The 12,634-nt window shown below is 32.7% G+C and overlaps 1 protein-coding gene across 5 annotated transcripts in view; it reads left to right on the top strand.

The window, feature by feature from the left end:
* LOC128232973 (protein kinase C and casein kinase substrate in neurons protein 1-like) overlaps positions 1 to 12,634 on the top strand; it is a 28,061-nt gene that overhangs the window by 11,819 nt on the left and 3,608 nt on the right. For 4 of the 5 annotated variants that reach the window (XM_052946798.1, XM_052946796.1, XM_052946797.1 and 1 more), the window contains exons 3-9: positions 276 to 475; positions 1,790 to 1,927; positions 6,062 to 6,187; positions 7,047 to 7,147; positions 8,413 to 8,533; positions 9,284 to 9,534; positions 12,007 to 12,111. In XM_052946798.1, the coding sequence (XP_052802758.1) occupies positions 276 to 475; positions 1,790 to 1,927; positions 6,062 to 6,187; positions 7,047 to 7,147; positions 8,413 to 8,533; positions 9,284 to 9,534; positions 12,007 to 12,111 (1,042 nt within the window). The remainder of the gene's footprint in view (positions 1 to 275; positions 476 to 1,789; positions 1,928 to 6,061; positions 6,188 to 7,046; positions 7,148 to 8,412; positions 8,534 to 9,283; positions 9,535 to 12,006; positions 12,112 to 12,634) is intronic. The other variant, XM_052946801.1, reaches the window with a different exon arrangement.

The following is a 12,634-nucleotide window of genomic DNA, read 5'->3' as shown; positions in this document are numbered from 1 at the left end:
AAAAGTTTTTTTTAGAATTGTTCCAGTACACAATGCAGTGTAACAGTCACCAATATTAGAATTTAGGGCAACAAACCTGGATTCTTACTTTTCTAATTAGCTTTGAAAATTGTAACAAGCCAAGCTAATCAAAATAAAGAATATCGAACAAGTTCTGCATGCATTTAACTAGTGCACGTCTTGTGGGCTTGTGCTAATTACGATCACTATTGTCCTTATAAATAAAAACAGAAATGGTTATGAACACTATTATTGTCATTATTGTTTCTACATAGGTCCAGAGTATGGCACTACCCAGGGTGCATGGCGGGGTGTGCTGGAGGAGGCGGAGAAGGTGGCGGACCTGCACACAGATGTGGGGGACAAACTCGTGAACAACGTGACTGCTTCGATCAAACAGTGGCAGAAGGAGAACTACCACAAGTCCATGATGCACTTCAAGGAGACAAAGGAGATGGATGACCAGTTCAGGAAGGTATACAAGTGTGGAAATTGTTTTTAGCTTATCTGTTTGTCAAAGAAAAAATATTTAAAAAGCCATTGTAATTTGTGCCTTGCAGAAAATTTAACTTAGGCCATAACTCAAACTGTAAACTGAAACTCTGTTGATACATTCACAATAACAAAAACTAGCAGCCCAATGTATAAAACTGGTTAATTCTTTAGTTTGGTTTAAGTTAGGCAAAATGTTTATTGATTGGTCAATATTTATTCAATTGTTACTTTCATTCAGTTCAATCATTTAAATGTACAAGCTAGGCTAAAGATGATCCGTAGACAAGTTATCAAAAGAGTTATACATTTGGCTGCAGATGTTTAGAGAGTCCAAAAGATGGCTAAAAATATTTGTCAAGCTATGCGTAATAATAAGCAATGGCAACCCCTTGCGGTAATATAAGGGTTTTCTCTCATGGTTGACCCTCATGGTTGAAAATTGGGGTTCCAATAATCAGTTAACACTCAATGGCAGCTTATTTTGGGGGTCCCAGGGGTGGTCAGTAAGTTCAAAATGTGAATCCATAGCAAATTGAGTCAGGGACTTGGGTTTTCTGCCTCACGGAAATCCCTGTTATTTCTTTTTGCATGATGATGCTTCAGTCTCACTTAAATGTGAACACAAAGCTAGTATAGAATCTGAAGGGAGTCATGTAATGAAAAATGTATATTGAATTAAGTATTGTTTGCTTTTCTTGGATGTCATTCAGATCAAGCAACAAAGATATAACTTGTTCACAAGATCATTTTCATAATTTCTTTACATGCATTTGTAAAACCATTACAGAGTATTTCCACTTCATATGTAACATTATGCAAAGTTTGTTGCCATACAGCAATTCAATGAAGAATGTAAATTGATGCAGTCAAAAGATAGCATTTATAATGCTAGCCCCAACTTCATTTATCCCTGAAAGTCCCTTATAACAGGATTAAGCTAAGCTCACTATTTTTGTTTTGGTATAATTTAAGTAATATTTACATTCTTAAGAGTATTTGAACTTTAAAAGGAAATTATCTGTATGATAATCACAATAAACTAGTTATTGTTTCGTGATATCAAGATTGAGTAAGAAATATTGCTTAATGAAATAAGCTACTTACGCTGGATATGCTTAAGAACTTTCATGAAATTGTGGACAGTGGTTTAATGATACGGTAAAAGGTTAAAAGATGCATAATATGGGATGGAAAGGAAAAGGTTTGAGTAACATAAGATAAAGACGCAATATTAGTAAATTTGATAAAATAGTGAGTTTTGAAAAAGTATTAAGACTGACCCTCACCATTTCAGGTACAAAAACCATGGGAGAAGAAGTTGAACAAAGTATTAACGGCAAAGAAGGACTACCACAACGCGTGTAGGAATGAGAAGAGTACAGCGAATCAGGAGAACAACGCGCGTGCAGACACGGCAATGTCCTCGGACCAGGTAGGGAATGCAGACTGCCGTAGCTTGCAATCAAAATAATGGAATTATGTGCAATGACTTCACTTACCTCATCAAAAAATTGTTTGTAGGAATCGAAAGACTTTTATTTATAAATTAACTTTAGGTAACTTTGCCCCAAAAATTGATTGAAAAAGTAACATATAAATCAATAATTTCAATGGTCATATTTGAATATTGGTGTATTTTACCTGTTGAAATTAAATTGAAACCAACATTTTGTTGAACGTAATCACATATGTAGAACACTGCTGATGAACGAAGTTTGTTGGGATGTTGCAAAGGGGAACCAGAGGTCAAGGTTGGTTTAAGTTCTGATCCTGTATGAACATTGGCTGCTCTGTCTTGCCAAAATTTCCCAAACAGTTGAACTCTTGAGATCATGTTCATGATTTACTGCATGTGATTTTGGACCTTCCCTCTTGTTAGATTATTTGTTTCCCTCTTTATTCATGTGTGTGTGAAATCTAAGACCATTTTCATTTCCTAGATGGATATCGTCACTACAGACCTAGATGAATAATGGTTATTGTTTTTCAGGGAGTTGGCCTATATTGATCAAAGATCCGTCAGAAATATTTCCTTGTGGACACTGACAGTAAACTTGTCCTAGTTAGAAAAGTAACAGTGATTGATTGTTACACTAGTATCGATCTTGCTTGTCATGCAGCCTAAGAAGCTTGTTGTGGTTTTATGTCTTCAACGACACCTCGGTGATCATAGAAGGCCATGGTTGTAAACTTTAATGATCCATTTATGCTATATATTTTCTTCATGTAACATGTTTACTGAGGTGTAGCAAGAATGAATGATCATTTAAACACCCGCTTTAATCATGTAAATTGTGGAAGGTATTTTCAAATACAAATGAATGAAGAGGTTCCCTTGAAGAGGAATAATTTAATTTGCTATAAAATACAAAAAAATACACTTTTATTGATATATTTCCAATATATATTATAATGGTAACATTTCCAATGGCATCACCTTTCTTTATATTACATTTAATTTTCAGTATTTGTAAATAATTGGAAGTGTTAGGAATCCAAGTAATGCAATGTGAGAGTTGTGGGACAGTCAGCACATTTCACTAATTAAACAACTTTATAAAAAGTAATAATATAATAGGATTATGTCAACCTCCTCAGTGTTCACATTGCTGGGATTTCATCCATCAGTTCATCATCTCACTCTCTTTGGTGTTTAATTATGACAGATACTTAGAAGAAATCAATGTACGGTAAGCTTCTGAATACAATACTGTTTTGAAGGCTGTGTTATACCATGAGTCAGTTTAGACTTGGGTGGGTTTCATTTATGATAAGAGCTGTTTTTGATATCATTTGTAATTTCATGAGGTGTAAAGTGAAATGCATTGTGGGATTATGTTACGATTTTAAAAGCAGTTCTTGCCTTAATCACTTCATGCTTCAAGGAAAATGATATGGTTGTTTTATATGAAGATTTCACAGTGGGACACAGGTAAAGCTGAGAGGTGCTCATTTTGAAAAACTTCCACAAATAAACGTTTTTGTAACAATAAATAAAAGATTGTTTTTAAGTTGTTATCATAAGTGCTTCTTGAATTCAAAGTGTGCAAGGGTACATCAAAATGTTTTGTTAAATGGAAATAATCATGCAAACCACAACATAGACACAAACTTGCTTTTTTGTATCACTCAGCCATTAGCCCCCCAAACACCAAAGCATAACTGTAAGAGTTGTCTTCCCTTGGTTCATGTTTTAGGCACTGACACATTTAACTTTAAAGGCCACTTCTAGTATTATCTCTCCATCCCGAAAGCATGTTTCTGAGACTTAGTCATATGGAAAACTCAACATAGTCATTGTCAGTGTGTGTATACCACGTTATAAATTACGTCATATATGCTATGTCGTAAGGCAAACATTTGCTTAAAAGGAAGACTTAAATCAAAGATTTACATTTACAACACCATTTTAAATGAAACAAAGGGCTGTCTATGCCGCTTAAAGAGCCCCACATTTGTTTTATTACCGAAAATTGATGAGGTCATTTGTTTCATCAAACACTTCGACAAACCTGTTTCCACAATAATGTTGTGAAAAGAAACTTAACTCTCAATCAAATTTTGGTAAAAGAACGAAGGTGGGGCTCCGTAAGCGGCGTAGACTGTGCTATGTTTCATTTAAAATGGTGAAGAAATAGTAGTTATCTTTGTTCAAAGTCTTTTTTTCAAATCAAAATATTGCCTTCCGACGTAGCATTTATGACGCAATTTATCTTGTGGTATACACACACTGATAGTGACAATAATTGAAGTTTTAGCACAATTTCATTTTTCTTTGTCAAGAAATAACAGCACCCCTTTTTATTGTCTCCAGAATTACCATGCAACAGGAAAATGCCTTTTCTATGTTCCAATTCTAAGTCTGATTAATAGATTTTACCCCTTTTAAAAGTCCTTACCCCATAAGAGATACATACATTTATTTATCACCCATCTCCTTAACCATCTTTTTTACAGCAACAACATATATTATTGTCAAAGGTGTTTTAGCCATCCAATATGGTGGCCACCTTTATACTTAATTGACCAGTTTAAAATGTCTTCTTTTTTTATTGTCATTGACATGAATAAAGCGACATTAATATCAGACCACACTTCACACTTATACATGTTTTAATTGAATTGACAATGAATTTCGATTGTGTTTTTTTAATGACTCAATTTCTTACTTCATTACTCAGTCCAAATATTAGTACGTGTATATGTAAACTGCTACTTCAAATTAAGTTTTTCATTACTCAATGTATTTGAACAAAAGTTTCATGTTTTATAGAAACCAACATGTTCCAATAGAGGTTTTGAGTAATTTGAGTAAATAAGCGACATTAGGCGTTCAACGTCAAACATCTTATATCAATTACAGCAGGACTTTTTGAAGTACCCTTGTATTGCCAAGAATCTTTTTTCTCTGAAAAATTACTAGTTTTCATTGATTTTTAGGTGCTTTGTTTTGCCTCTCAAGCAATATTACTCATATATATATATGCATTTATTTATTTTTAAGGCTCATACTCATTTGTTTCCCCAAATGTACGTCAGTTTTGAAAACCCATAAATCTCTGATTTGTGGTGTTTGTATCTTTAAGGTCAGGAATGTTATCAAGGATATTGATGTTTTATCTGATTTTGAAATATAACTTCCTTCCTCACTGCAGCACTGGAAAATAAGCATAGAGACTGGTATTCCTCTGTACCAATTTGAAATCTAATTTTGACCAAAACTGCCTCACTTTGTCGCTTTTCTTTGCTTTATAGCTGAGGTAGTGCATTTTGTTGACAGACGATGTTTGACTTTATGAGCCTTGTGCTGAGATTTGTTCCCTCTCAGCCGCCTTCCGGAATTTCTCTCCTGTCTAATGATTGATTTCTGGGCTAATGATCTTTCCCATAATTGAATGGAATACTTAAAGGAAAAGAATCAAGTCTAATAAATGTCTGACAGATTTTGAGGAAAAGTAAATCCTTTAAGTTTTGTCTTTTGTGAGTTTGGGAAATGTCAGAGTGCCAAAGATATTGAATAAGGTATTAAAATGTCTGCAGACTTGTGTAAATGTAATGATCTATCAACATTAATTTGATATATTTCTCATTTGACAAAACAGTTTCTTCTGAGAGTAAATGAAACCTTGTATTAGTTTTTGTTATTGTTTTTATTTGCTTTGTTTTTGTGCTGCCTGCAAAGCATGGCACACACCTAGGGTTTACTTTGTCCAGGGCCGCTGTAGCCCTATGTGTCACACACTCGTTTTTGATCAAAAAGTTTTGAACAACTTGGTGTAGAGTCTTAAAACTTACACTTAAACCCCTATTGATTTTGAGGTAAATAGGTCAAGGTCATGGTGACCTTTATAAGAAAAATAATGGGCTCAGCCACAGTTGATACATACGATATATGGAATTCTAGTTTCTTATAAAACTTTAATGGCTAGCTGTCCCCAAAAGAGTGTGATCAGATATTTAAGAAGCTATAGGTCAAGATTTTCATTTCTTATATTGCTAGTTTAAATTTAAGCATATGAGGCCAGGTTGGCAGAATTGCGAATACAATGTCTTTGTATAATTTCAGTTGAAGAAACTGCAGGACAAGTTGAAAAAGTGCCAGGCGGAAGTGGAAGCAACACAGGAAAAGTACCAAGCCAGCCTCAACGATCTGAACGGATACAACGCAAAATACATTGAAGATATGACACAGGTAATGATTTGAAAAAATGAAGGATATAACGCAAAATGCACCAACGATATGAAACAAACACAAAACAAAAGAAATGACCAAGCTATCAATCTGGACAGATATAACTTAAAATACATTGACGATGTGATATAGGTAACAATATGGACACATATTATGTAAAATACAATGAAACAATTGACACAAATGCAAAATACATCAAATGTATGATTCTGGTTACAATCTGGACAGATATGACATAAAATATGTTCAAGAAATTACCGTGGCAATCATTTGGATGGATAAAGCTTAAAACATTGAAGATATGACACTGGGAATGTGTTGAAAACAGTTTCAAGCTGCATTTTCACATTCCTGAACTTACGAACGTATTTAAGAAAATAGCTGAATTTAATGGTACAGTGTAAAAATTCTGTGAATTTGGGTTTACTTCTATATGTATAGTGACTTAATACCTGTACATTGTTTTCAATTTTAGAAACATAAGGTCCATGATCATAACTATGGCACACTTCATGAAGCCCTGATAAATTAACTTGTTTGAAAGTTATTATCAATTAAGTTCAACTATTGATGAATAAGATATATTACATAATTCAACTCTGAGGGCCTCAACTATTTGAATCAGGAAATTCTGCAAATAAAAGAGATTGTCCATATTCATTGTAACATGAATAACCTGAGTTATCGTCCTTTTGTTATTTGAATTACCTTGGCTTATTGTACAACCACTTATGATCAAACTTGGTGTCCTAAAAATAGGAATATATTGTGATAGTTCGCATTCTTGTTAGCATTATTTCATTTTTCCATCAGTTCAATGTTTCAAGGTCATTTGTTTAACCCTTACTTGCTTTTTCAGGTATTTCAAAATTGTCAAGATTTCGAGAAAAGAAGAATAGACTTTTTCAAGAAAATAATGTTTGACATTCATCAATGCTTGGACCTCTCTGTAAATACCAGGTAATGTCTTTGATTAAATATTAGTTTACTATTTATATGTATAGAATCAAAATGTGAGCTAAAATAATAATTTCATTTATAAGAAGTCTTTCTTTCAACAAGAGATAATAAATATCTGTCTTTGAAATAAATTTGTTTTTAGGTAAAAACCTTAATTTTCAAGTTATATGTATTAAAAAAAAATATGTTGAGAATTGATTTTGAGCTTAAGATACCGTAAATGACTGGTTATAAGACGATAGGGGGTATTAGACGCAGGGCAAAAATTCTGTGAAAAGTCGGAGAACAAAACTTTTAATCTATGTTTTTGGTTAAAAGACGCATAGAAAATATGTAAAAAAAAACGTCTGTCAATTTCGGCCACCATGTTTGTTGACAGTGACGAAAAATATTTTTTTCGTGAAAATGGCGATGGTTATCTTTAAAACCATACAATGATAATGCAAAATGTGTTTCATTTTAATTCGTTTTATGTTAGGAAAGGCACTTAAAAGAACTGATTGTGACCATTTGTTTCTGGATAGCACTGAAAGGTGCCTTTTATGAAAATACGTAAGATTTCTTTTTGAGAGTATATCGTAAACGATAACCTGTCGAGAATGAAGTTAAGTTATGCATACTGTAAACCTTATATTGTGCGTGTTTGTTCTCAAAATGTCAACACCTACAGGAAAGAATAAAGTTCGCGTAAATGTGTGAAAAAAACAAGACCATTATCGCATCAATTTGTAGTATTGGTATGTTAAACAGAACAAAAGGCAATGCGAGTTTTTCACACCTTATCATACAACTGACAAAAAATATTTTCACAGTGCCCAACTTTGCTTTCTTATATGCAAGTTTAATTATTGTTCAATTCAATTTATTATTAAAAATAATATTGAATAACTTTAATCGAAAAATATTTAATCGAAAAATATTTTTGTTAAAATTATAAACGTCTTACGATATACCGTATACCGATCTTCAACTGCCGTTTTAACCCGTATATAATTGATCAATATGATGCGAGTAACATCCCTTTCTACATAAATCTAAACAAACTAACGGCTTGAAATCGACCCCAGAAAAGAAGTTAAAAAAATTGTTACTAGGTGTTATACGCAGGCATTTTTTTTGCATCGGAATCTGAAGGAAAAAAATGCGTCTAATACCCAGTCATTTACGGTAAAAGAAATACAAAAGATTATCCAGGTGAATTTCTGTATTTTGAAAGTCTTACACTTATGTACCTTGTTCTTGCACTTACGTTACATGTTTTTCAGATTCTCACAACTGTATACAGATCTTCACACGACGATCAGCAGCACGGATGCAGACAAGGACCTTCACTGGTGGTCAAACACACATGGGGCTGATATGCCCATGAACTGGCCAGTCTTAGAGGTAGTGTTTGAGGATTAAAAAATATGTGTTGTAGTGGGAAAAAACATTTGAAAGGCTTAAGATGGCCATATTTTATCACAATAGATGAAATGTAGCATTATATATATTTTGGTGTACTTGTAAAGTGTGTCAAAGTTTCTCTCATAGTTAAAGGTTTAATATTTGGTTAAAGGTGTTCCATTCTGAAAAGCCTTAAGGCTAAAATGAGTGCTACACCATTTGCATATTCAATGCAGAAGTCATTGTTATTTGCTTAGTAAGTAGCCTAGTTTTGTCTTGTAAATTCTTACTATACTGGTATATCACATAACTGCCATTTAGCAAAATAAAATATGCTACAATTGGGCTAATTTTGACTCTGTACACATTACATGGCTGTCCTAATGATTCTTAGGGCAGAAATTCAGTTCTTTTCCCTACCTTAGAAGCTATGTTATTTTTAAATTTTATGTCAGAATTTTCTTTATGCTGTCCTGTTTATGAAACAAAGAGATCAAAATGAGACAAAAACTAGCTGTATGAATATATCCATTTTCGTCTGCAATATGCTATCATTAAAATCCACTTATATCTTTTTAATTTTATTATATATGATTATTTGACACAACAGTTTACTTAATACATAACACATATAAACTTGTATTAAAATCAGACTTAATTTGTGTATTTTCGAAATTCTCTTTTGCTTATAAAAATTCCAATACAAACCTATATTCACACATTTCTTAAAATCCAACACCTTGATTACAGGAATATTCTCCGGAGCTGAAGCCAATTCATGGAAAGGAGAAGAAGATGGGCAACAACGACGGCCAGATCACAATCACCAGTATCAAGCAGAACACTGACAACTTTTTGCCGAGTTCAAGCCAGCGGAGCAACCGAGATTCCCAGATCTCTCAGAATTCCCAGTCTGGAACAACAAACACAGCATTCAACAGCACTCCTCCTGCCAACCCCTCCCCACCCATACAACTGCATCAGCCACCAGTCAATGCAAGGTAACATATTGTTTGTTGCTTCATCCCATTTCTCACATAACCAGGGATACTCATTCTTTCTTGTTGCTGTTAAATAACTTCTAAAACTTAAATGATAACCAAGGTTGTTTTTTGGGACGTTTTTAATTGTCCATATATAATGTATTACCCAAAGTCCAAAGACTGGAATTACAAAGTCTGATTTGTAAATTATTTTATTTAGTTTTTAATTTGAGCAGTTCTGTTAGGAAAACTGTAGTTTCTTGTTGTAGAAGTTATTAAAGCACATGAATAAATGGTTTAAAAAAATATTAGAATAGATCTATATATGTCAAAAGTATTCATCAAAAATGCTCAACTTTGCGAAAATACTTTGCAAATTTCCAAATATCAGAAACAACAACCCGATTAAACTGATTGTTTTCTGGCCACCTCAAAGACTGATTCAATTAATTATTAACTGTTAATGGTTTAAAAGTAAATAGTTAGTATGTTTAACATATTGTATCTAATAAGAGAAGTCTCACTTGTAAACTTATATACAAGAAAAGAAATATTTCAGGATGTGCTTTTTTGTTGCGCTTATTATGCTGTTTCTTTATTACAAGTATCCCAGACAGATTATTTAACAGATGACTTTTCTATTTATACATACTTGAAATATATATTTATTGCTATTTAACAGATGACTTTTCTATTTATACATACTTGAAATATATATTTATTGCTATTTAACAGATGACTTTTCTACTTATACATACTTGAAATATATATTTATTGCTATTTAACAGATGACTTTTCTACTTATACATACTTGAAATATATATTTATTGCTATTTAACAGATGACTTTTCTATTTATACATACTTGAAATATATATTTATTGCTATTTAACAGATGACTTTTCTACTTATACATACTTGAAATATATATTTATTGCTATTTAACAGATGACTTTTCTACTTATACATACTTGAAATATATATTTATTGCTATTTAACAGATGACTTTTCTACTTATACATACTTGAAATATATATTTATTGCTATTTAACAGATGACTTTTCTATTTATACATACTTGAAATATATATTTATTGCTATTTAACAGATGACTTTTCTATTTATACATACTTGAAATATATATTTATTGCTATTTAACAGATGACTTTTCTATTTATACATACTTGAAATATATATTTATTGCTACATGTATTTCTCATATTCTGTCACCTTTTATCTTGTTGTACTCTTTGCAATGATTTGTCCTTACAGCTATTTTGATCCTAATTTTGGCTGGGGGTAATGTTTCACACCTATATAGATGTTATGTACTCTAATGTAGTCACTGTGTGTTGTGGAATCTAACTATCCAAATCCAGATGATAATATTGGCTGTTCACATTTAGATTCCATGACAGATGATGTTGTGAAGTATGTCACAAGTTAAAACAGTTTATTTTTAGTGGAGATAAAAGTATTCAGTAATATGAAACTTTATTTATTTCTTTTATGTAACTTTATCATTTTGTTTTCGTTTCAATTTCACTTCAAAGCAGTTTTTCATTTTTAGCTTGTCTGTTTTTTTAAAGAAAAGAGTTGAGGGTCATCGCCTTGGTATTGTTTTCTTTCATGTTTTGCAAGCAAAGATTAACCAAGGCCACTACTAAAAAACTCAAGATATTCACATGACACAATGTGTTTATCCCTCGCCAAGGGGTCAAGGTAGAAATGGTAGGCGTGCGTGTGTGTGTGCGTCCCAAATATGTTTGTCCAGAGCATAACTCCAAAAGTTTTTGTGGTATCGACTTAAAACTTTATTTACAGATTAGTCATTTCGCAGAGAAGTGTAGTGCACCGGTACCATAACTTTGGTAGCAGCTCTTCTCGAGTTATTACTCTTTGTTCAATTCCTTTACTCTGTCAAAATACAAAGGAGATACTATACTTAATTTTGCAGGGGATATGGCAGTCTGTGACCTCTCTTGTTACCATTGACAATACAGACATGTGTAGTAGGGCCAATAACTCTGACTTGAATCATTGTGAAGTTAGGCCAATTGATTGACTGAAAGAACACACAAGCAAACAAAGTTTGGCATCCACTTGTGATGGTGTTTTGTTGTGATCTCTTCCCTATGTGTTCATGTTCTATATGTTTATCTTGTCTGTTTTTGAAGAGGAATAGTCATAGCCTTTGTGTCGGTTGTGTTTTGTGAAATATTTTTTTATGCATTACTTAAAAAGGTTCAAAATATTCAAATGAAACTTGGAACACATGGTGCCAGAATATATGCGCACATTTACAGCATGGCCTATTACGGTTGTGCCCCTATTTAATTAAAAAATCAACAGATGAGTGTTTGCAGTGCTCTTGTTACACGGCTGCATGTTTGCTTCATACCACTGTTTGTTAGCACATCACATTTTTTAAAACACTTCAGATGACCTTGACCTTTAACAGTAATAGTTAATATTTGTGTGCTGTGTTTTAGGCAAGTCTCGTATGACGAGACTTTAAACCCTTTTGGTGACGATGAAAGTGTAACTACGAAGGGTGAGAACACCAGTCAGAATGCCGAAAATAAAACTATAGACAAGTAAACACGTTATTGGATGTTACTGTTACATCTTGGAATGCCGCTGTACATTTATAGCATCATAGCAATGAAAAATTCTGCATTGTGGTATATGCTAATGTTGTATATTTTATGTTGTATTTTTCATGAAATTTTAGTTTAGTTTATGGAATGTAGATAAATTTGATTCAGTTGTAAGTCTTGATTCCCGGAATGATACCTGTCGTTAGTTGTTTGTTGCATGTCTGTTAATAACTACATACATTTTGTACGACCACCCATTACTTTTTGTCTTATATAATTCACATAATGACTTCTCATGAATAAAAGTCTTCATTGATATTGCACTATTTAGTATATTTGTTGAATAGATTTGCTGTATGTGTTTTCAGTTGCAATATGATGCATTAAATGATTTAGCCTTGATGGAGTTGACTGATGTCGTTGATATAATGTTGAGATATGAGCTTGAAAAGCTTATCTTACTCCATTTTTGGAGTTCTGCGTAAGCATGTATAATTGTAGAATTTAACATATGAAGCAT

The sequence above is a fragment of the Mya arenaria genome, chromosome 4 (assembly GCF_026914265.1).
Source record: "Mya arenaria isolate MELC-2E11 chromosome 4, ASM2691426v1".
Lineage (NCBI taxonomy): Eukaryota > Metazoa > Mollusca > Bivalvia > Myida > Myidae > Mya > Mya arenaria.
This window is presented reverse-complemented; position numbering and strand designations above follow the sequence as displayed.